The sequence below is a fragment of the Rissa tridactyla genome, chromosome 8, assembly GCF_028500815.1.
Source record: "Rissa tridactyla isolate bRisTri1 chromosome 8, bRisTri1.patW.cur.20221130, whole genome shotgun sequence".
In the NCBI taxonomy this organism is placed as follows: domain Eukaryota; kingdom Metazoa; phylum Chordata; class Aves; order Charadriiformes; family Laridae; genus Rissa; species Rissa tridactyla.
Window position 1 is genome coordinate 28,471,777 of NC_071473.1, and position 25,172 is coordinate 28,496,948.

The 25,172-nt window shown below is 53.0% G+C and overlaps 4 protein-coding genes across 6 annotated transcripts in view; 3 read left to right on the top strand and 1 right to left on the bottom strand.

Moving 5' to 3' along the window:
* The window catches only part of NOS1AP (nitric oxide synthase 1 adaptor protein), a 45,870-nt gene extending 41,523 nt beyond the window's left edge, over positions 1–4,347 (top strand). Inside the window, exon 10 of one of the 3 annotated variants that reach the window (XM_054211213.1) lies at positions 489–4,347. In XM_054211213.1, the coding sequence (XP_054067188.1) occupies positions 489–892 (404 nt within the window). In that variant the 3' untranslated portion in view covers positions 893–4,347. The remainder of the gene's footprint in view (positions 1–488) is intronic. The other 2 variants (XM_054211211.1, XM_054211212.1) reach the window with 2 other exon arrangements.
* SPATA46 (spermatogenesis associated 46) lies at positions 4,091–5,333 on the bottom strand. The gene is made up of 2 exons (XM_054211862.1): positions 5,234–5,333; positions 4,091–4,596 (listed from the first exon to the last, which is right to left on the bottom strand). Exons 1-2 carry the CDS (start codon positions 5,331–5,333, stop codon positions 4,091–4,093), a joined length of 606 nt encoding a protein of 201 aa, XP_054067837.1.
* C8H1orf226 (chromosome 8 C1orf226 homolog) lies at positions 4,392–9,306 on the top strand. Its single transcript, XM_054211222.1, is given in 5 exon segments — positions 4,392–5,511; positions 5,514–5,643; positions 5,771–5,784; positions 6,645–6,912; positions 7,013–9,306. Coding segments are annotated over 5 exon segments (1,008 nt in total). The 5' UTR covers positions 4,392–5,408; the 3' UTR covers positions 7,506–9,306.
* Positions 9,307–9,729: 423 nt separating this feature from the next.
* Positions 9,730–24,902, top strand: UHMK1 (U2AF homology motif kinase 1). The gene is made up of 8 exons (XM_054210942.1): positions 9,730–10,119; positions 11,250–11,542; positions 14,285–14,476; positions 15,272–15,366; positions 16,292–16,368; positions 19,520–19,618; positions 20,558–20,646; positions 21,135–24,902. Exons 1-8 carry the CDS (start codon positions 9,834–9,836, stop codon positions 21,279–21,281), a joined length of 1,278 nt encoding a protein of 425 aa, XP_054066917.1. The 5' UTR covers positions 9,730–9,833; the 3' UTR covers positions 21,282–24,902.
* The last annotated feature ends 270 nt before the right edge of the window (positions 24,903–25,172 follow it).

The window sequence follows — 25,172 nt, forward strand, 5'->3', positions numbered from 1 at the left end:
TTTTTGTGCATTTCCAGTGGTTTTGTGTAGGGCAATATTAGTGCCCTTCTGGCCTGGCTTGTGTGTGCAGCAAGGTGCTTGCATGCAGCGTGGGAAGGGGCATGGGGAGGGCTGTATGGACAGGTAGTCACATACATCCATCTGCTATGTGTCCGCTTTCCCCAGTGGCTGCATGGTCTAGGCTAACTCCTTACCTGCTCAAGAGCCCCTCCTTGACCTTCCTCTCCAGCAGATGTGGCCGTCAGCTCCATGCAGGAGCTGGGCTGGGAGTGAGATAACTTTTTATCCTGCAAAACTGGCGCTTTGCTGGCCAGCAGTAGCTCCTGTCACCAGTAGCATGAAGTGATCCCCTCTAAATGCTGGTGGTGGGGAGGTTGGCCCCAGACCATCCTCCTCTGGCCAGTCTTCAGCCATCTGTGGTAGACGGGGATCTCCCAGGTGAGCCAGGGTGGCACTGCCTGCCTCTCAGACATGCCCTTCTCTTGCAGCAGGCTCCCAGGACAGTCTGCTGGAGATCACCTTCCGCTCCAATGTCCTCCCCGTCCTCTGCGACCCGACCACCCCACAGCCCGAGGACACCCACCCACCGCCGCTGGGCCCTGGCTCGGGCTTCCCCAGTGCCCTGGGCAGCCCCATAGGTAGGAACGACTGTCTGGTGAAGCTGGAGTGCTACCGCTTTCTGCCGGGCTCGGGGACGCCTGCCCCGGAGCCAGCACTGGGCAGCCTGGAGCTCATCAAATTCCGCGAGTCGGGTATCGCTTCCGAGTACGAGTCCAACACGGACGAGAGCGAGGAGCGCGACTCCTGGTCCCAGGAGGAACCGCTGCACCTGCTCCATGTCCAGCCCAGGCAGGACCTGGGTGACAGCTTGGAGGATGAGATTGCGGTGTAGGGGTCTGCAGGAGGTGGTGCGGAGCAGTGGGGACCCGCGGGAGCTGGGGTGGACCTGGACCATAGCCTCCTGTCGCTGGCAGGGACGGGACAGCCCGGAGGGAGAGGGGGTGGAAGGCGGAGCACAAGGCTTCCAGCACACGGCTGGGAGGTGTGCGGAGGTGAGGATGGAGCCATGCTGAGGGGGTGCGCCGGGCATGCTGTGCTCCAGCATGCATGGGCTTGTGTGCTGAGCTGGAGCATCCCCGCTTTGCATTGCACAGAGAGCTGACAGCTGGTTGTGCTATCCCCTGGTCCCCATCCCCCTGCAAGCTGTGTTTCGAGGTCAGGCAGAAGCAAAGGACCTCTCTGGATGCTGCCAGAGCAGCCAGCGCTGCTGGCGCTGCTGAAGGCGGAGAGCAGTAAAGCAAATGAAGGTTTTTGCTGGGGGAATGAGAGAGCAGGCATGGGGCAGTGAGCGGAGATGAGAGGGATGGAGGAGGCAGGGCTGGGGCAGTGAGTAGGGACAGAGTGGCTGGCAGGGGGTCTGGCGCTCTGCATGGTGGAGATGGTGGGAGATGTGGCCAGGGCTGTGGTAGCGGGGTGGTTAGGGGTGGTGACAATGCAATGTCGGCATGGGTGTGCAAGAGGGGAGGCAGCGGGGGACAGTGGGGATGAGCCTGGGAAGGAGCTGAAGGGGTGAGACAAGGTTGCACAGGGTGGCCAGGCACAGGCAGCTCCTGGCAAGGTGGTTGGTATTTGTGGCACTTCCAGGGCAGAGTTTGTCCCTGCCTGAGGCAGATGGAGGGTGTGCAGGCACTGCCTGCTCCTCTCCCAGGCTGCAGTGTGGAGAGGAAAGCATGGCTTGGCGTGGAGCAGGGAGCCAGGGCATGCAGCACTGGGAAGTGGAGTGTCCTTCCCCTCATTGTCCAGTCCTTGGGCTCCTTGGCATGGCTTCCAGGTTTCAAAGCCTTTCTGGTGCTCTCAAGTCATGTTTTCAGGCGCTTTCATGCACCCCCCGTCACCACAACTCCCTGCTTTGCTTTATAGACAAACCCTACCATTTCCAAGCAGTCATTTGCCCCTGGACCAGGGCTTGGGGAGTGAAGTGCTGTCATCAGCCATGTGCAGGGATGGCCACACTTGCTGCCCTCGATGGGGAGCGAACTGCTGGTGTCTGCAGGTGGGCTCCTTCACGTCTCTGGTTTGCAGCCTCCAGAAAAGTGCATCTAAGATCTCAGGATCCCCCACCAGACCGAGACGCCCATGGCTGAGCTATCTGTGTGGGCCTCCAAGGGATCCAGAGCTTGTCTTTTTTCTGCAAGCACATTTATCAGCTGCCTGTTGTTGCAGCCTCTAAGAGGCCACAGCTGAAGGGGTGTGAGCCAGAGTCATGATGTCCCCCCTGCTTCCGTGGAAACACTCAATGAGGTGGGGATTGGCACAGTTGTCCTCCTCCCTGTCCACCTCCCTATCCTGCTTCTGCTTCACTTTGTTGCTTCCCTGCTGCTCTCACCTTCACCAGCTCTGTTTCTGCTAGATCTGCCTGCACCTAACCCCTAGTGGAGCATCTCCCGGGCATAAGCTCTTGCTCTTCTCCAGGGCTTAGCCCTGCTGCTGAGGAAGGTCCATAGCTTCTTTCTGCCCCTGTCCCCTTGGACCTGAGGGCTGCTGAGGACAGAGGTGTGGGTGAGACCCCCAGAGTCGGTATGAGCTGTGCTATGCACCCTCTGCCACAGGAGGAAGCTGGATGCTGTGAAGAGCTAGAGAGTTCTAGTGGGAAGGAAGGCCATGTTTGAGTGTCGCCAGCAGTGGCCTGCTGTCCAGGGGAGCCCCTACACCAGGCAAAGTGGGAGCAGGTGCTGGTTGGGACCCGGCTACTCCTGTCCTCTGGCCACCAATATGTCCATATAGGTCCCATACTGCTCTGGGCACAGCCGTGTGCAAGCTCTTCTACTGGGAGAGGCCCTGACATCCCACTGCCAGCTCACAGCAGTTGGAGGTGAGGGCACGGGGTGGGGGGCTTGTGCTTCCAGGAGGGAGAGATGGGGATGGCAGCATGTGCAGGACATGGCACAGGCAGGGTAAGGATGCGTGTGTGAGCTCAGAGAGGGATTTCCATGTAGGCAGACAGATCGTGCAGGAGAGGGGACGGCAGGAGCTTGGCCATACGCACAGAGCAGAGGAAGGGAGAGCCCAGGAGGAGCAGCAGCAGGCAAGAAGGTCTCCTCCAAGCTGGGCTGCCTCAGAAAGCAGGCAGGGCTGAGCCATCTCCCCATGCCATCACTCCTGCCTGTCCCTGCTGCACACGCACAGCCCAGGCAGTGCCCAGTCACAAGCTGTGGGAACCAGCTGCAGGCTCAGGCTGCTACCCAGCACTCTGCCCACAGGGGATCGTGGTGGGTGCCCCGTGGGCTGGAGGGGTGCTGCTGGAGCCAGGTGGGACCCTGCCAGTGTCCTGCCACACTGCAGGAGTATACGTGTAAATGATTGTCCTCCTACCTCAGCGCTGCCTCCAAGATGCCTCTCTGGCCTCTCACTTTTGTTATGGACCTTGACTGGGGTTTTATAGCGATAGTTTTTGTCTTTTCTTTTCCTACAACTGTCGTGTTACTAACTGTTGACTCAGTCTATCTGGGAAACCAATCTGTCAATGTAAGTGCACTTAACCGTTGGGTGTTGTCATTACTCGACTGGCTTTTGCTAAATAAATCTTTCTATTTCTCAAGGCTCTCTGTTGTCTCTTCCTTCTCGCTGACTCTCTTTCTCTACTTCTCTCCCCCTCCATGCTGGGAGCCAGCACTGATGGTGGCATCCCTTGGCCTTGCACAGACCCCCTCCAACCTAAGCATCCTCCCCTGCAGGACCCTTGCTTGTGGTGCCAGCCACAGGCTCCCTGTGAGAGCGAGGTACCTTGAGTGTTACTGGGGGTAGAGGGATATCAACCTTCCCCTTCAGCCTCTGCACAGGGCAGGCTCATTTCAGGGCTGACCTGACAGCTCAAGGGTGCCAAGGCATTCCTGGAATCTGCAGAGCACCTTGCAGAGATGCTAAGCAGCACTTTCCAGGGAGGTTTTTGATTGCTGGGGAAGCAAAATTCGGGAAGAGTCCCTCTGAAATGATGGCGGAAGTGTTGTGTAGGCATGAGCAGCAGGCAGACAGGGCCGGCTGCTCCTAAAACAATTTATTTTGCTGCTGGCAGGAGCGATGGAGCAGTGCCCTACCGCGGCAACTGCCCGGCTGGCGGGGCTACACAGGTGCCCTGGGAACTTGCAGCCTCCTGCTCCTTGTGCTCCTTCTCCCACAGGGCCTTGAGCCTGCGGTAGTACACCTTGCAGCTATAGCCCTCTTGGGAGCTGTGCTGGATGTGGATCTTGAGCGACCACAGCGTGGGGAAGACGCGGCAGCATGACATGCACTGGTAGCCACACTGGGGCACCAGTTGCCGCGGGGAAGCAGCGAGGATGTCCCGGACCGTTATGCTGGCTCTGTCACTGGCTGGCCTGTCCCTCTCAGGGGGCTGCGTCTTGTCCGAGGAGCCAGAAGAGGAGCAGATGATCTCTGAGAGGTCATCAGGCTCCTCGGGCTCCTGGGTGCTGGCAGCCAGGCTGGAGGAGAGACTGCCCAGGTGCTGCTGGGTGGCTCCATCGGTACACATGAAGTAGCTGTATGGTGAGAACCAGGGCCGGTAGATGGTACAGGCAGGGAGTTCGCTGCCTGGCGAGGCTGTGGAGGAAAGGGTCTGCAGTGAGTTGGGGGTCCCTGCAAGAGCCTGGCTCCCCATGGAGTTAGGAACAGTGCTGGGGACCCTTCCTCTCTGTCTCCATGTGATGCAGAGGTGGCTGGCTCTGTCCCACTGTGTCACCCCAGCATGGAGGGTACCATCCCTCCCTCCAGGGATGCACAGGTAGAGATGGACACAGGATGCTGTCAGGCACCGTCACAGCACAAGGCTCACCTGGCAGCCCACAGGAGCAGTCCCACGGAGAGCTGCACTGGCACAGGGGCAGCAATGGGGGGGCTGAGCCGGCACTCCTGGGGGCAGCACTCACAGCTTTGAAGGTTCCTGCTGGGAAGACATGGGATAGAAACCGGTGTAGATCAGAGGTGGGGTATGACTGCAGGACCCCCTCCACGTCCCCAGAAAGCACCCACTGCCATGGGTGTTCCCGGTCCCCTTTCCCCACTTGTGCAGGAGGCTATGCCCAGCTAACGCCCTCCACAGCCTGTCTGCCTGCAGGCCCTCGCTGTGCCGCAGGAGGCTAAGTGGTGCCATGGCTGTGCCCAGGGGGTGTGAGGGGAGCCCCCCTCACAGGCAGTGCCAGCTGACTGCAGCCCCCACCTGGCCACAGCTGGCAGGCACCAGGCAGGCTGGCCCAAGGGCACGGAGCCTCTGGGCTTCTTTTCCTGGTGCCGCGGGGTGTGGCCCCGGTGGAAATGGTGGGCAGGACAAAGCTCTTCATCACCCTCATGTAGCTGGTGTGTGGCTCCTGCACCATGGTACCCATGCCGTCATCTGCTGACGTCACAAAGGGCTGATGTCAACTGTGTGCATGGTGCACAGCAGGATGCTCCTGGGCAGTGGGCTCAGCCCTCAGAGTCTCTGGGGAGCTTGGCTGGTCCAAGGCAACAGCCAGCCTGGGCTGGAGAGGGAGCCACGGTGGGGTGGGCAGAGCCTAGGCTCTGGGTGCCCCCAGAGAACCCCTGCTGCTTCATGGGTGCCTGGCTGATAAGGGGCCCACGTAAGTCCCATTTCTGCAGGTAGTATGGCAGGTCTGGGGAGGGGGGCGGCAGTGCACCTCACCCAGCAGTGTGAAAGGGACAGACCCACTGTCCCCTTGCCATTCCTTTTATAAATCCTCTCTCTCTCTCTCTTTCTTTCCACAACCTGCTTCCCAAGTTGCTCGGTGTCAGGTAAGAGACGCTCTCGGTGTGTTGGCAGTGCCAGCCTGCAGCCCTGGTGTCGTGGTTTAACTAGGACCAGGCAGATGCTCACTTGCTCCCCCCAGTTGGGTTGAGGGAGAGAATCAGAAAAGTGGGAAAAAACTCGTGGGTTGAGATAAAGACAGTTTAATAGGTAGAGCAAAAGCCACGCACACAAGCAAAGCAAAACAAGGAATTCATTCACCGCCTCCCATCAGCAGGCGGGTGTTCAGCCATCTCCAGGGAAACAGGGCTCCATCACACTTAATGGTTACTTGGGAAGATAAATGCCGTAACTCTAAACATCCCCCCTTCCTCCTTCTTCCCCCAGCTTTATATACTGAACATGACATCACATAGTATGGAATAGCCTTTTGGTCAGCTGGGGTCAGCTGTCCCGACTGTGTTCCTCCCAACTTTTGGTGCTCTCCCAGCCTACTCACTGGTGGGGCGGTGTGAGGAGCAGAAAAGGCCTTGACTGCTTAGTGACAATCAAAACCATTAGTGCACTATCAACACCACTCTCATCCCAAATCCAAAAACGTATCCCCACACCAGCTGCTAGCAAGAAAGTTAACTCCATCCCAGCCAAAACCATGACACCTGGGCTCATTGCTACCCGGTCTTGCCCCATGCTGTCCCCACTGCATGCACTGCCCTGCGCAGCCCTGGCACGGCCCGGCTGCCCACAGCCCCTGTGGGGCTGCAGGAGCAGCCTCCCTGTCCCCCAAATTATGTCTCCCATGCTGCTGGGTTGGGAGCCGGCGGGCAGCTCTGGGACACGCTATCCCTACTGGGGTCCCCTCTTCAGCCTGGCTCACACCCCCTCTCTGTTCCCTTTCCCCCTCCAGTGGACCAGAGCATGTTTGAGAACGCCAGCGCCAGCACGGCACCCACCCCACGGCCACAGCACGTCCCTGCCGTGGCAGGCGCCCCACTGCAGCCCTCCCGCCCCGCTGGCAGCCAGCATCTCCGCAACCTGGGCAAGGCCGTGGGGGCCAAGATGAATGACCTCCTGCGCCGCAAGGAGCCGGCCAGCCTCCCCAGTGTGGGAGTGATGGAGGTGAATGCCAGCGCCGGGGCCATGCTGGGCACGGGACAGCCGGACAGCGAGGATGGGTGAGTGCCCCCATAGTGTGCACCCTGCGATGGGGCCGTTGGGACGGGATGGAGAGGCCCCAGCGTGGGGCTGGATGTCACTGCTCCTCTGTGCTTGCAGGGCTGTGGGGCTGGATGCCTTCCCCCGGCTGGACCCCCCACCCCCTGTCACCAAGAAGCGGACGCCACGTGCTCTGAAGACCCCACAGGACATGCTCATTGCACCACAGCTGGCAGGGACCAGCCCAAGGAGCAGCATGGAGGAGCGCCCTGAACTGCCCGCAGCCTACCCTGAGCCCACAGAGGAGTGGCTGGGGACAACGGACCCATCCCCTCCAGAACGCCCTGGGGTCCCCAGCATGACCAACACCCCAGGTCCGAGTGGGGACCAGCCCACCACTGCCCTTCCTGTGCCTGACCTCATCCATAAGGGCAGCCTGGAGGGCCAGTGGCAAGCGGGTGAGAGAGCCACTGAGACCTCACCTCGCATGGAAAAGCCCTCCCGGAGACCAGGGCTGGAGCATGAGCCACCAGGGAGCACGGGGCAACTGGAGCCATGTACCCCCGGCCGGGAGGTGGATGGGCCTCATCCTGACCTGCTGTCCTTCGAGTAGCAGTGGGGGAGCCGTGATGGGGGCACCGTGGGGGCTGGCTCTCTGAAACACATCTCTCACTGCCACTCGCTCGTTTTGGGGTCATTATTTTGGAGATGGGGTAGCCCCAGGGTGGTAGGAGCCATTGCTACCCCGGCTTGGGGTGTGGGCAGCTGTGACACCCCATTTCTCCCCGGATTCCCAGGAGGGGAACAGCCTGTCTTGCCACAGTTTCTGCAGGCCTGATCCCAGGCCCATTCACCTGTCATTGCAAAGCTGCTGTCCTGCCAAGGTGCCACCATCCCGACTGCACCCAAGGGCCACGCTGAGCTGGGGACCGAGGGTGGGCTTGCTCAGCAGCCTGGGTCCTCATGCAGGGGGACAGAAATGACAGCCTGCCCCTGACCTTGTCAGCTGTGCTGGGGCGAGTGTCCCACAAGTGTCCCCCACGGTTCCCCACATCTGGGCTGGCTGTCCTGGCACAGAGCGTGTCCCAGCTTACATCATATGCCAAGCACACATCATGTGCTTACATCTTCAGGTGCCAGCCCCTTGGCGTTAGTCCTCCCAGTGCCGTCTCTCTTTGCAGTGGAGCCCAAACCACAGGAGACCCGCTCGTGGTACGGGCTCTGGCAGGGAGCAGGGCTGGATGCCTGGGGCCGCATGGCTGCTGGCCGGGGAGTCAAGCTCCTCACGAGACCCCACCCAGCTTCCACTTGTTTCCCAGTCTCACCCCAGCCACCACAGACCAGACTGGTGCAGGGCCAGCACCACCGCTCTCCTTTTCCTGGGATGGTGATGTCTTCATGAGACTGGGACGCAAGAAGCCACACGGTCCTCTGATACTGCTCTATGATTGTTTCCCCATGAATTACAGGAGAGGTTAGACAGCCTGTGGACCCCTGGGCTGGCGCAAGGAAGCAGTTGTGAGGTGGCACTTTCCTTCGAGCTTTTATGTGCATCCTTGCTGCAAAGGTGGTTTTGAGAGGAAAAGTTCCAAAGACCAGTTTTGGGATGGAGGAGCCTAGGAGCTCATGGATGGGGCACCTCTGCTCGCAGCTCCTCCTGGGCCACACAGGGCAGTTGGTCTGAAGAAATGTCTTCCACCACATTGTGGTCCTGCTGAAGGAAGGGCACCGTGGGCCTGAGAGATCCCTTTGCCATGGGAGCGGCCACCATCCCTCCTTGCCTGTTGGCGTGGTGGGTGCCGTGGCAGTGTCGGGGCTCTGCAGCACTTGGCCACCAGGAAGGTCGTGCTCAAGAGTGAAGGAGATGCCAGACCTATGCAGAGCCCACGGCGCGCTGGCAGTCGATGCTGAAGTATAACACACCCTGTGTATAATGTGATGATGCTGTGCATAGCCGATGCCACCCCGCAAACAGAAATCTATACGAGTATGTATATGTGTATGCTGCCCAGACCTGCCCTGCCTTGTGTATGTTGATGGAAACAAGGCTCGTAGCCCCTCTTTGAGGAACCAGCATCTTCCAACCCTGCTGATCACAAGGGAACCTCACTGCTGGTCCAGTCCCTCTGTTTATGTTGTCTAGGGTGTGTGCGTAGTTTGGGACAAAAGATGCGGATTGCACAATAAATTTTTTTTTCTTTTTTACCCACTGCCACGCAGCAGTCCCTTGATGGGAGGGGACCATCTCCACCAGCTCGGCATTGCCCCAAAACCCCCCGATGAGGCCGGGGACCTGCGGGACGCTCCTGCGTGGGGGCTGCAGAGCAGAGGAGTGAGGCAGCAGCCCCACAGCACTGCGCAGCTGCCGGGGAAAGCTGCCCTCCAACGCTGGGCTTTCTGGGGTGATTGCATACAACAACGGGGTCTGCATGTTCACGGGGCTAAGGGAAATATCCCAAAAAAGTGCTACCGGAGGCCTGACACCTGCAAAGGGCCTCCCTATCCCGGGAGCCAGGCCCAGTGGCACGGCCACGGGGAGCCGGGGGACGCTGGGGGAGTTTGGCGGTGCCGAGGCCGAGGGCGTGGCGTGGCCGCCCTGCTGTGCTTGGCGCTGAGGGGGTGGGACACCCGGCTGGTGCCTGGGCTGAGGGGACGGTACCCCAGGGATTTCAGGGCTGAGGGGAAGGGGCGTCAGAGGCGTCCGGGACTAGACGCCGCCGGTTCCCGGGCTGAGGGAACGGCTCCCCGCGAGAGACCCGCCCCGCCGCCGGCTCCGCCCCGCGCTGTGGGAGGGGTGGGGCCGCCGGGTGGGGCCGCCGCCGGGCCGCCCCGTTTCCGGTGTCATGGCGGCCGGAGCGCGGCGGCAGCCGGTGTTGGGGCTAGTGCGGGTGGCGGGGCGGCGGCGGCGGGGCAGCGGGGCGATGTGAGGCGGGGTGTCGCTATGTCGGGGTGTGTGTGGGGCGCGGCGCCGCTGCTGGAGGCGCTAGGCCGGCTGTGGGAGGTGCAGGCGCCGCTGGGCAGCGGCTCCTCGGCCTCCGTCTACCGGGTGCGCTGCTGCGGAGACCCGCGGGCCCCACCCGGCGCCGTCAAGGAGTTCGTGCCGCCCCCGCCGCGACCCGGCCCCGCTCGCCGCCCTGGCGCCCGCCCGCCCGCCGCCGATTGCGCCGAGTATGGCTTCCGCAAGGAGCGGGCCGCGCTTGAGAGCCTCCGCGGGCACCGCAACATCGGTAACGGCACCCCGGCACCCCCCGGGCCGGCTCGTCCTCCGGCCTGGGCGTTCCCCCATGGCTCCCCCCCCACTCTCCCAACCCCCTCTTTTAGGGGGACCCCGCAGGCACCCGCTATCCCCAGGACACCCTCCTCCTCCAGGGCGAACTGGTGTCTCCAACCCCCCCCCCACGCCCCAACCAGGCAGGGGTATCCCCATCTCCTTGGGCAATATGGGTTCTATCGCTGCCAGACTGACCGCTGCAAGCAGGGCTAGAGACCCCCAGACTAATGTGCCCCTTGGACTGTATTCCCTGGGTGGGCAGGTTTTTAGGCCTGGGCACCCCAAAGAAGCATCCCTGGGGTGGGTGCTTCCTGGTACCCCCCCGGGGCAGGCAGGGCTGGGTAACCCACCCCTTCCCGGGGCTGGTGGCCTGCCCATCACCTCCCTGGGGTGGGCAGGAGCAGGCAGGAGGTGGGGTCACTCCCTTGGTAGGCAGGGTAGGTTGCCCCAGGCAGGGCACCCCTTTCTCCTCTGTTGATCAGGGCTGCCGGAGTCACTCCACCAGGAGCCTATGGGGCAGCGGTGGGGGGTGTCTGCCTACCAGCCTGCCTGTCTCTGGCAGGACCCCCTGGGCTGCCTGCGTGGGTGGCAATGATCTTGGGAAGGGAGGAAGCCTGAGGGTCAGAGGCAGCTGCTGGAAGCCCCCAGGTTCACCTGCCAGATGCCCAGACGGAGCTCGGCTTCCTGCTGTGCTAGGTTGGTCATGGGAAGAGATTGTCGTGTCCCAAAAAGAGTGGTGCTACCTTCATTTTACCTACTGCGACCTGCTTATCTGCATCCTGGAGATTGTCCTTCTGAGCAGCAACACTCAGTCCTATGACATTAGCAGAGCCTGGCAGAGTGTTGTGAGACTGGCCTGTTTTCCAAAGGCTGCAGTGGTGACCTGGCTGGTTTTCCCTTACTGCTTCTCTCTGGAGTTTGGTTCTCCATCTCTCTGAACATCACGCTGATGATGTTCACAGTGATGATCGCACAGAGATGAGCTGTCTCCTGCAGCTTTTGTGGTCTTCTGGATGGTAGTGGAGGGCGGTGGAGCATGATGACTCTAATTGCTTGTTACCAATGCCTGTCTCTGTCTCACTGTAGTGACACTGTATGGCGTGTTCACCAACCACTACTCTGCGAATGGCCCGTCTCGCTGTCTCCTGCTGGAGCTGCTGGACATCAGCGTGTCTGAGCTGCTGCTGCACTCCAGCAACCAGGGCTGCTCCATGTGGATGATCCAGCACTGTGCGCGAGATGTTCTTGAAGCCTTGGCTTTCCTGCACCACAAAGGCTACGTGCACGCAGACCTTAAGCCACGCAACATCCTGTGGAGCGCAGAGGACGAGTGCTTTAAGCTCATTGACTTTGGACTTAGCTTCAAAGAGGGGAATCAGGTTTGGAACATGCTACTCTCGAAATAGTTGGCTCTGTGTTGACTTGTGTGGGCCTGTGATACTTTCGGCTGTAGGAGCTGACGTGACTTGATGAGAGTAGTAGCTGAGCTGGTGCTGAGGGTTTCCTGGAACAGGCTAAAATGTTGTCTGGCCCCAGAAACAAAAGCTCATGTTCCCGTTCTCTTTGCATGTTTCTGGTTTCTGTTGATGTATTAGCCTCTGTGCTACACATGACCACAAATTCCAAAGTTAATGATGCACTGAAAAAACTGGTGTCTCAGCTTCCTGAAAAGTTTGCTAGTTTTTGTGTGGCCAGATGAGTGGGAGCACACAGGTCTGAAGAATTTCCTTTTATCATCCCTTATTGTATGTAGTAGTAATCCAGGCTTCACCATCAGCCTCCCCAGTCATTATCTCTGGCAGCGTCCTTGTCTTTACTTGTCTTTACTTTCATCCTATCTTCAGCAGTTTCCCCTTTTCAGGAAGTCTGGATGTTTCTTTCCCATGTCATTGTGTTGATGAAAGCCCATACTCTGGTTGTGGGTATGCAGTGTTGATTCTTTACTGACACAGACAGATCTCTGCCTGTTCTACTCTGCTTGACCCTTTTGCTGGCCTTTCACTCCCTCTTCATGCTGTTGCTTTTTTGTTTTGGTGATACGGGGTTTCCTATGTTTATCCTTGCCCTTTTTAATCTCTTCCATGGCCTCTGATGAAAGCCTCATGGAGAGCCTGAGGAAGTTTTCCTGTTGGCTTGATAGAGCTTCCTTTCACCTCTCCCTCTCCCAGTAACAGCCTGCAAGGGGTTATTAGTAAAGCTTTTTTTTTTTATGAGGTAGCCTCTTAGCAAATTTGCCTTTAATCACTGGGTGATGGGCAGTAAGTCTAGTAAACGAGCTATGATTTTTCTGTGCAGACATTGTCCTGGCTTGTCCCTATTCCATGCACTCTTTTAGTGGTTTTCAATTAGTATGCTTTTTTACTGGTTTACCTGGTATTGATGGTATAGCCCACTGATCTGTGAATACCAGAGGATTGTGTGGGTGACCTGTCTCTGAATTCTTTGGTACGTGAGCTGTTCTTAATGTTTGTACTTCTTAACTCCTCCATGTTGTTGTTCAGTTCTCCCGTGTTCTTGCTGAACGCTGGTTTGGGCTGGTAATCTGTTGCTGTCTGTCAGCAAAAAACATTCTCCTGGTGTCCTGTGTCTAATGCAGGTATTTATTTCTTTTTAATTCAGGTCTGTGTTTTGCTGCTTGCTCTGAGTGTTGTCTTGTAACAGTTGATCAGGCGTTTTATTTGCTTCTATGATTCCTTCCAATCTGCTTTTTTCGGGCTGAGTTTTCTTTGCCCATTGTCTGAGATATGCTGTCTGTAATGGGCGAACCTTCTGACCCTGCTTTGAACGTGCACCAGGTGTCAGCTTACCCTCACCACCCCTGCCTTGGGCAGCAGCGTACCTGAATGATTTCCTTATCTGAGCCATGACTATTATTTGTGACAGCTCTACCAAGCTTGTCCTTGCATAACTTTTCCTGCCATTACTGTTTAACAGAGAATGGCTGTACATAGAGCAAGGTCTCAACCACGTATGTCTCTCAAAATGCTTTAGATGGTAGGAGTGAAGTTATGTCTTGTTCTTTTTGCTTGTGTCATTGACCACGGTGTTCTCTCTATCTCTGAATGTTGTTTGGTGGGGCTGCTAAATTGCTACTTCTGCCATGCTAGAGGTTCTGCTCTTTGCTGATAGGAAGAGGGAAGCTGATGAGCAATTTGTGTATCAGGTTTTTTTTAAGTTCATAAACACTTTTGAGCTCTGTTGCCTGAAAATGTCTTCTGTAAAGTTTATTTTCAATCGAGAACCAGATGATTTTGGTTTGAATATATTCCTCTGGTAAGAACTCCCGTTCTTGCACCTTTTCCAAGAAATAGGTTTACATATTCTTCTGTCATTCCTTGAGTCACATCAGTGTGTTTAAACTGAGCCCTCCCATGTTACAAAGATACATCATGCAGTTTGTCTTTGGACACTTGTAAGACTTGCCCAGACAAAGCCACAGATGACTGATGGGGTATTGGTTGTGAGCAGGAGGCTGGACTGGAGACTTTCAGAGCAGTCCTGCCAGCCTGCACTTGCGTGATTCTGTAACTTCCTGTTTTCTTTTAAGCAGGCAGTGTGTGGGCATTTTATTTTACTCTGCCAGGCACGGCAGCTGGGCAGGTATTGATTGCTGCAGCGCTTCTGGCTGCGAGGGGGAGAAAGAGGAGGTGCGTGGGAAGCGCCTTTGATAATTTCTTTGTCTGGGTGTTAGGTGCCTGCTTCGCTCTTTTAACGTTTTGTTCCAGAGAACATCAGTACTTGAATAACGGCAGCTGTTACTGATCCTCACTGTTCAGACTAGGCTGTTTGTGCTCTTATGCAGCCAATGTGGGAGCACGTTGTAAGTGTTCGACCCTTATCCTGAAACTTCTAGCATCTTCTGTGCTTGTGTGAGGTTAATGGGCGAGTCCACAGTGAGATGGTTTGTCTTCCAGACAGTCTTGTTTTATTCCTCATCAACGCAGCAGTATAGCGAGTTGAACTGCTGGCCTAACATGTCTGGCTGTACAATGCTTTCTGTCAATTTAGCAATGGTGTTTTGGTGACCCATTTCGAAGGACGTCTTGTGAACTGATTTAAGGATAGAGCAGAGAACCCGAATCTAGAAAGTGAACTTTTTCCATGTGTTTGATCTTCCGTAGGATGTGAAATATATTCAAACAGATGGGTATCGGGCTCCAGAGGCAGAACTGCAGAACTGCCTGGCGCAGGCAGGGCTCCAGAGTGAGACGGAGTGTACCTCTGCTGTGGATCTGTGGAGTCTGGGAATTGTTTTACTGGAGATGTTCTCAGGAATGAAACTGAAACATACAGTCCAATCTCAGGAATGGAAGGTGAGTGAGAGCTGCTGCAGGCATTCTTGTTTGCACCAAATTAATCCTTCTGCTTCTTGTTCATAACCTGAATTTGTAAGGTAGCACCTGGCAACTAGAGAGTGCTTCCAGGATTTTTGTCTAATCCTGTTACTTTGAAAGTTAAGGTTCCAGAGCTTAAAGACCCATCTGCCCTGTGGGACTGGAGTGTCTGAAAGGTAACTCTGTTCAGGTTACTGAAAGTGAAGGTTCCAGGAGTCTGTGTTTGGAGCCTGTGTTTTGCCAAGATTTGGGAGTTGAGTTGCTCTGGCTGTAGTGTGTCACAGAAGAAAGAACAAAATGGATGGCTGATGGCTGCCAGCTGCAGCACAATGACAGAGGAATTATTTTGCTGGTTTTAGTCTAACATTAGCTCTAATTTGGGGATCTTCTCATAAGGCTATGTCCTGAGAAAACAAGAGGAAAGCTCTATGTTTTGAGCCTGGAGCCTGACTCTGTCCCCTGTTCTGTATGAAAAAATTTTGTTTTGTGTTCTTCTTCCCAGTAAGAGTATCCTTTCAGCATCATAATGACCACAGTAACAGCAAATTTGCCTGCGCCTGGAAATTTCCAGCTTTCGTACAGGCAAATGGGAAAAACTTCATCTGATGTGGGCCTACTGGTTTTAATGTGTGGGGCCTGAGCATTGGGGATCTCTTACAACATGCCACAGTACCAGAGCCCTCTGCATCCAGTTCAGAAAATGATGGGATATTGCAAGCTTTGCACTAGTCTTTTTTTTTTTTCCTCCCTAAGCACTGTTTCTTTTTTTTCCAGACAAACAGTTCTGCCATCATTGATCGCATATTTGCCAGTGAAGGGGTGGTTAATTCAGCCATTCCAACTTATCACCTCAGAGACCTTATCAAAAGGTATCTTGTCATATTTACTAACTGTTGCTTAAAGTTGTGGTCTTTAAAGTCTCATGCCTTGCTCTTTTTAACTTAGAGCCCATACCTAACACCTTCTTTTTTAATCTCCCTGCCACTATACTAGTAACAAGTGCATGCATTAGCAGAGATGCTTCAGCTCCTCTGATTTTGGCACAGTTTGGAGTAAGCATGTAAAGAATACCAGTCATGATGTTAATAATTTGCTGTTGCAGTGCTTTGCACTTCCTGACAATGAGGTTATTTTTGAAGAAAACGGGAGACTTTGCTGCTTTAGGGGAGTGTTGTCAGAAACAAGGGAAGGGGGCAGACAGTGCTGCTTCTCCACTGCTGTCAAGATTCAAATGCACTTGTGCAGGTCTCTACTGAGAGGTCTACCGAGGGGATTGTTTTCGCTGTCCTGTGACTCTGCTCAGAGGCTACAGAGTGAATGAGGACACAACTTGGCAGAAATATGATTGTGAGCCACTGGTAAAGCCGAGTAGGGGATGTTCTCAGGCAAGGCCTGGGCTATTAGCTGCTTTGAATCCCATTTGTGGAAAGATATGGGAGCTCCTTGGAGTGTGATCGCTTTCATGAGACTGCATGTGTGCCTGAGATGTGGGCTGAATGGCCTGGGGAAGTGGAGCTGGACCATGCCGTGTTCCTTGTGAACTTGTAAGTGAGCAACTTCCATCATTTGGTGCTGGGAGACATCGAGAAGGAAAGCCTACTGTACCACGTACCCAAAATGCGTTCAGGGAATCCTTCTGGTGTGCTTCAGCTGTGAATTAGAAGACGTGCTTCTCACTCTTCTCTTTGTACCATACAAAGACAGGGTATTCCCCTGTGCTGGCCTCCAGCCTGAGTTGAATTTGTTGATGCACGAATGTTACAGGCAAGATCATAAGGGTGTCTTCTCTTACAGCATGCTTCATTGTGACCAAGGAAAGCGAGCCTCCGCTGAGAAGGCTTTATGCAGCCCATTCTTCAGCATTCCGTTTGGTAAGCTGTGCACATCACCCCTGTTCATGGCTTTCTCAGCATGTACTGGAAGCAGCACAGAGTGCAGTTAAATTGTGTTGTTTCTGGTTGTGGCCTCATTGCTGCTCCTTTGCTCTTTACGGTGCTTGACAGCCCTCTGCGATACCATAGCAGGTAGGTCAGAGCGATCCCTGTGCTCTCAGTGCTGCCCTGCCCCTCTAGCCCTGCAGGCTGTCACTTTTCCCTGGTTGGGCTGCCATTAAATTCTGCCCAGATCAAACTGACCAAGGGTGTATTGGCAGCAGCATGCATCTGGGGGGACAGAAATAACCAAAGTATTTACCTAATATTGTGACCGTTAAGGTGCTTTTGAAGACTGCAGTGCTATTTATGGTGACTGGATGTTTTTTCTTATGCCAAGTGTTTCCCAGTTCAGAGGCCAGGAATGTGAGCGACTAGGGCAGTGGCTGGTGGTGGCATCTGCTGTTGCCTTCTTTGCACAGGTTGAATAGTCCCAGTGTTCTCACGGTGTGAGCCAATTTTTGCAGTGACTGGCCTACCTCTTCTGGATGTGTGCCAGGTCACAGACAGACGTCACTGACATCTTCATCTGGCAGTTTCTCTTCAATTTAATAAAATGGTGGTGTTTCCCGAGGACCTGCCCCAATGCGGGCTGCAGGTTATCGTCAAAAGATGGGCTGAAACCGCCCTGTTTAGGCTTGTATGTCTCCCTGTTTTCTGTTCCAAAAGCAACATGATAGCATTCTCCAGAGCTTGTCTTCTTTCAGGACCACCAGTGAAGAGCTCTGCATCCAGCTTTTCTGCAGCATAAATTAATGTGTCAGGTATCCAGCTGCTGGCTGAGCTAGCATTTTCCCTTGAATCTTAGCCCTGCTTTTCTTAAGTTGCTTGGTGTACCTTCCAGTGAAGGCTGTTAAGTATTGTCTCTTGAGGTCATGTCAAGATATTGGAATTTCTGTATTAGGCAAAGGTAACAAACTCGTTCCTGTTTTCACACTTCTTTTGCATCTCAGAAACTGGGACTGTTGTAATCAAAGCCACCTTCTGTGGCTGAACCTTGCAGACAGTATTGTTTTAGAGCAGAGGGAATAGTATATCGGCCATACTTTCTGGTCTGGTTTTAAACGCGCAGACCTCTGACTGTACCTAGGAAGGTGCTTCTATGGTTAGTGCTACAAGTTTGTAGAACAGCTTCAATTTTTCTTAGTTCTCATTGCTGGTACTCTTCTTTGCCAAACTTGTACATACACTTGTCTGCACAAAGAAACATTTACTGTTGCTTTCCTAGGAAGTCAGAAAACGATCTGTCATTGCCATTCACGATTTTTCTGTTTAGAGCAAAGACAGCTGAGAATGGCTTTCTTTGTCATTTACATCTAAGTCTTTCCAGTTCATCAACTTCTTTCCTGAGCCGCTTGCAGGCTCTGTGTTGTCAGTGTGGTTGATATCACCTGGCACTTCGAAGAGGAGCAGAAGGGCTAGGCAGAAGGGTATTGTAAGAAATGCATTTGTCGCTTGGTTACAGGAACACCAGATGGCTCTGAGTCCTAGGGCTTGATTTGTCTCCCTCTCTGAAAAAAGACATGTGAAACGAAGGACTTGAATAAAAGGGGCAGCATTTAAGACCAAGGCGACATTTAAATGTTCTTTCAGTCCCCAGTTCATCTCATGTTGTCTCTTGGTTGCTAGCAGTCCTGTGGAAGAATGGTCCCAGAGGTTCGCTTGGAGCTGGAACATGCCTGGTTATCTGCATGCAACACCTTTCTTTGAAGGGCTGTCCCTGAGCCCTGTCTGGGCATCGTCTAGACTGATAAGGCCTTTCGTACTCTAAGCTTTTCATAAGGACTTTTCTGTGTCAGGCGGGAGGAGATTTACAGCATGTGTGCTTGCCTGTCATCTCCTCTTGCACTATGAAATCAACATCGTCTGTCTGCGCCTGGCAAAGATGTCAGCTCCCTCATATGTATTGCGTGCTTAACTTGGAAAAGTATTTCCAAGGAAATAATAGCCTGCTATCTTTGCAAATGTAGTCAGAAGGCTCAGACTGGAGAATTGGAGCCATTTCTTCCCTTTTCTCTCCCCTCTCTCACTGTCTAATGGGAGAACTGTGAGGTACTGCTGTTGTGTTTGGCTACTGTAGCTGCCAATACAAATAGAAACATTAACACTCTCCAAGTACTGCAAGTTGGGCTCCCACATCTCAAATTCATGACTGGCCTGCCAGTCCCATTCGGGAACATGAAATCAAGCTTTTTGTCCCTGGAGAAGTGACGCTGTCCCTGCTGCTTTCAGTTTCTAGAGGAATGTGTGTCCTCTCAGACATGGCTCACAGTTTGGTTTTAGTTTGTCCACCTTGGCTGTTTCCTTATTCCACAATAGTATCTATGCTACTCTGTTCCAGGCCATGCTGGAGCTGCTTGTTTTATAGATCCAACCGCCCCATGACAACAGGCAACATGTAAAGTTGTTCACAGGATCACTGCTCACCCACCTTGCAGCCACCCTCTTGTGGCCATGCCTTATTCTGTAGCACTGCATTGTTTAACTACGCAGTTTTCCCCATTTCTGTTGCAAGATTGTATGGTGGTCTTCAAATCAGTGCCTTGACTGCAGTTGGATTTTGAAGCGGGGAAAGAAAAGGTATCCTAGAGAGCACTGAGACTTGTGCCTTAGCAAAGCTTAGGAATTGGAGTTACGGAAGCTGGCCAGCCTGTTTTCAGCTTGTCTGGTAGCAGTAACAGGAGAGTCGAGTTGTAGAGTAGTTCTTTCCTCTTGCATCTCCACATATACGAGGCAGTTTGCTAAACTGTTGTAGCTCTTGACACACATCAGTTTCTGAATTTGAGCTAAGTAGACATAACTCTAGTCTTAATTTCTGCTAGCTTTGCAATTTTAAAAGCAGTTTCAGGTACTGGTCTCAGTATAATGGCAGAGTGCACTGAACACTTTGGAAGAGTCAGTGCACAGGTAAAGATAAATTGGAAACAGGCAGAATACAAGCTGTAAATGCAGGTAATAGTGGAGAGAAGCAAAACCGTACTGCAGAGAGCAGTAAGTTCTTCTGTATCATAGTGCATGTTGAGTCAACTTCCTGTTTTCACATTCTTTTGGACTTTGATTTCTTTTCTCTAATTCTGTGGGTGTCAAACAGCCCCCCATATCGAAGATTTGGTGATGCTCCCCACGCCCGTGCTGAGGCTGCTAAATGTTCTAAGTGATGCTTCTCTGCAGTGTGAAGAAGAATATGAAGGTTGGTGCAAGCCATACGATTCCCATATAGCAATGTTGTCTTACAGACTCTGTTTTGTTTGTCTTTGGTGATGCAAGAGCAAGCAGAAGAGCAATTAATAGGCGCAGGAACAGCAAAGACCTGCTGAGCTGAGATTTGGTACTAAGTGGGTCAGCTGCACCAACAGAGAATAGACTAAAAGATTGAGACAGCAGAGATTGTAGTGAGTTCTTGAAGGATCCCAGATTAAGAAAAAAAAAGGTTTATTTTGATTTTCTTCTTTGGTTAAATACCCACAGACCTCATAATGTGTTTGTGGCTCTGATCATCTGCTGGATGTGCACAGGACTGGAGCCCAGTAGCAGAGATCCTCAAGTTTGCTAGGGAACTTATCCAAGATCTCAGCAGAGAACTGAAACATCTCATTGGAGTTCTTAAACCGTAACAAAAGGCAGATCATGTCAGTGGAATTTGCATTTCTGCTTGCTTTTAAATCCATGGGAGTGGCAAAAGCTAGAGAGCTCTGGGGATATGAGTTTAAAAGCTACGTCCTGCTCACACAAAGAAGGGTTTGTGGCAGCTACTTTAGTTCCCCTCCTCCAAGAGCTGTAACAAAAAAAAAAAAAAAGCACTCACAAATTCCAAATGTTTTTTTATCTACTGGAAGGACAGGCTTTGTGGGCAAGGAAAAAGACTGTCCATGTGCTCCAAACCCTGCTGTCAGGGATTCACTGCCTGCAGGTGTGTGTTCCTGAGCCTCAGTTTAGACACTTTGTCTCATTATGTGGCCGCTAAGCAGTGTCAGCTTCTGCTGTGGCACCTCTTGATTGTTTATTTTAAATTAAGAGAAGAAGACTATCTGTTGACTGAATGTTCTTGATGTGTTCATCTGTCTTTCATTTGTTGCTTGGCTTGTCCTAGTTTGCGAAATGAAAGACAACCAGCTCTTTTCTTTCTCAGATATCCTGGAAGACATAAGGGAGGAGTGTCAGAAATACGGACCGGTGGTTTCCTTGCTTATTCCAAAGGAGAATACTGGTAAAGGCCAAGTAAGTGAATGGAGGGAAGAGGCTATGTATTCCCATGTACACTCTATGTGCTGCAGGACTCCTGCTCAGCTCCTGGTGATCTTCTGGATGATGACAGAGCTAAAAATAGCTGATTATCTTGAAGGACAGCACAGGTTCTTTCCTGGTAATGTAAGGTTGCCTAACCTGAGAGGTCCCCAAACAGCTTTAGCAGGGAGCTGGGATGCGGGAGGGAAGGGGAGAAGCAAGTGGATAGGACATGAGGTGTTGAGGATGTAGAGCATCATCATACTTTCTCCTACCTCACCAAATATGCTGCCCTTAAAAATGGGGAGCAAGAGGTGAAATTCCAGTTCAGAGGTGCAGCTTCTTCCTTTTTAGCTACACTGCTATGGGCTCAACCAAGCATAGAGGGGAAACATTTGTGAACTGTTTCCCTGGTTGCAGGCGTGGGAGGGGGTGGATGACAAGCTGCACTGAAAGTCCTGTTTCTTGTCTCTTTCTTTCAGGTCTTTGTTGAATATGCAAATGCTGGTGATTCCAAAGCTGCCCAAAAAATGCTGACTGGAAAGATTTTTGATGGCAAGTTTGTTGTGGCTACGTTTTACCCACTGAGTGCCTATAAGAGAGGATATCTGTACCAAAACTTGCTGTAGGCAGTAGCAACAATCAGGAGAGTTGTCTTGCCCCTCTTCCTCACATGTTTTACAGTTGAATGTACAAAAGAGCTTCCTAGCCCTGCTTTTGAGTGATCTGTGAAGGAGAGATGCAAAAGACTTAACTGGGCTTTGAAACCTTTACTGCTGCTTTGTGATGTGCAGAGGAGGCCAGGATGGCTTTCAGTGTGTGCTTGTGTGTGTGTTGTGCTTGCTCGTTTACATTGGGTGTGTGGCTTTGCCCCAGCGGGTGCTCAGGTGCCAGGAGCGGTGACACTGGGAGGCTGAGCAGATCTTGGATAGCGCTTTTAAGTGATTTGAAATGAGACCATTTAAAGTCCTGGCCTTAGCACTTGACTTTGCTCTGGAGAGAGGATTTCTTTGTTAAGCTTTCCTATAATGCATGTGCTCTTCTCCAGTGCTGGGGAGGAAGAGGAGATGGAGGGCTTCCCTGCCTTGCGTTGGTACCTATAGTAAATAAAGAACCAGAGGCACCACCCTCTCTAAACTAGACCAGGAAGATTTTTGAGTCTTCATGTCCCATAGAGCAGAGGGAGGCAGTGAAATCACATCTGCTGAGCCGACGGCATTACCCTGTTGCCGCCTCATGACCCAAGAAGAGCCATCCATCTGACCTGGCACAGGTGGGCCAGGCTGGGCTTAGGCACTGAGGGGTGGGTGATGCTGCCTGCGGTGAGCTGAACTTTCTGCTGTACCTGGGGTGGGCGGGAACTGGTGGTGGATACGTGTTGGCAGATCAGTGCCAGCCTCAGTCCCAACACAACCTGTAAGCACTTTGTAGACTGAGGTGATGTGAAAACCCTGTTGTGTGGAGTCATCTTTCTAGCATATGCCCTGTGCTGGCACTGATGCTGTCTAGCTCTGATGCCAAATCATCGGTAATATGTAAACGTCTTTATGTGATATTTTTGGAAAGGAGTGCTACAGCACGCAGTATTCTTTGTGTCTCAGCAGGACTCCTGCCCTGCGAGTCTTCTAAAGAAAAGAACAAATATTTGTCTGTCGTAGGTCCCACACTTGGCTTTTCTGTGTTGTGCATTTTGGTTTTGCATTAACCCATTAGACTTGTAGATTAGAAGCACTGACACTTTTGGTCCTTCATAGGTTACACAAAGGGCCTGAGGCAATCTGAGATCCTGTATGGAAAGGGCTTGGTCAGTCATCAGACTTGACTGGCCAGGAGAAGGGCTTTCCCAGTGTCAGGGACAACAGCCACGTGCTTTGGGGGAAAAAACCTGGGCGAGCAGCATCACTGCTGCCCCCAGAGATGCTATTTGCTTGTGTGGCTTCAATGCATGGGCAGAAGCTCACTCAGGCGGCTGCAAGCATGGGGTAGGCCGTGGCTGTTTCCCAGGGGTGTGCAAACCCATATACCCAGTGGAGCCTCTGTCTGCAGCGCAGAACGTAGAGGGGGACCAGCGTATTCTGGCTTGCAGCTCTGGTACCAGTTTTAGTGAGGAAGAGAACCCTTGTGAATTCTTTTCCCCAGCTGAAATACTTGCGGGCAGCTGCCTGAACCACCTCTGACCTTTCCTGGAATAATACCTGAATTACCTTGCAGTTTACTTTCTGCATCTTGCTGATGCTGGACTTGCTGGAATCCTGCACTTAAAAGTTCCTCTTGATTTTTGCCCTGTGTGCAGTGTATCAGAAGATCCGGTCTGTTTTTTATCCAATGAGTTTTAAGGTATGATTTGCTGATCAGACTTTTTCTGGGGATGATGCTACTTTGGTGTACATAGCTGTAAAGCAGCTTTGCATAGATGGGGTGTGTGATTCATTGCTTTTAATTTAAGTGTCCTCGCAGCGAAGCACCTTTAGTGTATGGAAGGAGTTGGATGATTAACTGGCTGAGGGGTTTTCCTATGTGAAGAGCAGTGTTTAAAGTACTCTTAAGTATTGGTGGGTATTGACTGACCTCCTCAGCTCTGAGTTGTTGCTGTCCCTGGTGGGCTGAGCTAGGGGTGAGAGCACCTTGGCCCAGAATGTGTGCCTATCAGCTGGCAGAAGCTGATCTGAGGGCTCCTGCCCTGCTGAGTGCCAGCCCACGTTGGGACATGGGGAGCTCCCCTGGGTGTGGGGCATGAGGTCTGTCACCTACAGCAGTACCGGGACAGGGAGATGCAGGCCTGGCTATCACATGCTTTTGTCTAGGACTGAGAACTGCTCTGTCACTTTCCAGCATATCTCTTTTTGAGTCAGAATTATGCTTTGGGTTTGCAGCTCATGATAAAGAGCATTGCCAGGATTAATCTTTAGAGAGAAGCTACAACCTGTTCCTGCAGCATGGTAGAGCTGTTCCACCAGAATTTGGCTGGGGTTTTGTTCAGTTGCTTTACTGGGAGCTAAATAAATCTTCAAGATGCAAACTCCTGCTACCAGACTTTCTCTCCGGATGCTCATTGACCAGGCTTGAGCACTGAGCTGGGCAAAAACCCCAAAGCTGCTTTTTTTTATTTTCCTCCTGGCAAGAGTTGAATATGTTGATCTCTGTCCTGTCACTGGATCCAGCCTCTGGCTTCCTTCTGCAGGCTGTGGGGTAGAGAGAGGTTTAGAAGCTGCTTGGAGCAGAAGCGTTTTATCATTGTCCCTCACCCTCTGCCTTCAAAGCCTTTTTCTGTCAAGCTGATGCTCACTTTGGTGTCTCAGTGATCTGGTGGCCTGGCATAAGTTTCAGCCCTGCTAAAACCTTTGTGTTTCTTAACTCTAAATTGTGTCTGAAGTGTTGTGTGGTGATTCAGTCCAAGGCATCTGTCGCAGTGTGTGCCTGGATGGGCCTGGCTCTCCTTGTCTCCAAATGACTGCCTGCTTGAGTTGCAGAAGTGTTGAGGCTTTCCACTCAGATTCTTGCTGGGTTTCTCGGTCTGCGCTGCTGACACAGCTCCCTCCTAATAGCCCCAGTAGCACCAGCCTACGTAGTCCTCTCTAGGTGACAGCTAGACGTGAAAACCTGCAGGCTGCCTTTGAGGGAGAAATCTGCTTTGAAGGGTGAAAGGGATGAAAGATGAAGCCTCTGGAGACAGCCAGGGAAGGCTGGCACTGCTTCGGTGGGATGCTAGGGCAGGCACCCGGCCCTTCTCCCTGGGAGGAGGCACTCCAGGGGGCTGTGTCCCCTGGGAGCGTGTGTGTCAATGGGGAACATGATGGCACTCAGCTATTCCTTGGTGGTGTTTGGGTTTCATAGCTGATCTGACACGAAATGTCACTGCTAGGCGAAGAATAGCTGACCTTCCTCTGCCACTGATGTCTGTGTGGGAGCAATGAGGGAGAGAGAAAGTTCTTTGCACTTCCACCTACTTATATGCAAGGAGGGTAACTGGTATTTAAATCACTGGCCGAAGCACAAGTCAGCTTCGATGTTAGTTGTATTCCTAGTTTTAGTCTCACTGGTCTCCAGTCTCCTAACAACACAGCCTGAGCACTGCACTGCACCCAGGTTGTCTTTCCAGAGTGTTCTGTACTCTTCCTCCTGCTGTGCTGGGTCTGTAACCACGTGCCTCCCATCGGGTTAGATGTCAACTCTTGTATCCCGTCATGCACCGTTGCTGAGCAGATGTGTGCTTGATAACAGATGAATAATAAATGATGCTTCAGTACGAAGGCGGTTGTCCAGCATGCTTTCCTTGTGGGACCACTGGATGAATTGCCACGTAGCTGACTAAGTTCTCTGTAACCCTGTCTGGGGGGGGACAGGGCTGTGACCCAGCCATGGTGGCACTGGCATCTTGTTCTTGGCACTCATGTCTGTGGGGACTCGGTTGCTCATGAAAATCCTGGTGGGAGTGCTGAGGTGACCTTTGCCTGGCCAGAGCTGGCTGTGTCCCCTCTCTGTCACTGGGGGCTGTGCCTCCTGCCACGGCGCCGCTTATT

Excerpts from the sequence above, each read along its gene's own strand:
- SPATA46 (XM_054211862.1), bottom strand. The coding sequence starts at position 5,333 with ATGAAGAGCTTTGTCCTGCCCACCATTTCCACCGGGGCCACACCCCGC. Across the intron at positions 4,597-5,233 it reads CCCTTGGGCCAGCCTGCCTG|CCTCGCCAGGCAGCGAACTC; the intron begins GTGCCTGCCAGC and ends TTTCCTCCACAG.
- UHMK1 (XM_054210942.1), top strand. The coding sequence starts at position 9,834 with ATGTCGGGGTGTGTGTGGGGCGCGGCGCCGCTGCTGGAGGCGCTAGGC. Across the intron at positions 11,543-14,284 it reads GCTTCAAAGAGGGGAATCAG|GATGTGAAATATATTCAAAC; the intron begins GTTTGGAACATG and ends GATCTTCCGTAG. Across the intron at positions 19,619-20,557 it reads GTGTGAAGAAGAATATGAAG|ATATCCTGGAAGACATAAGG; the intron begins GTTGGTGCAAGC and ends TTTCTTTCTCAG.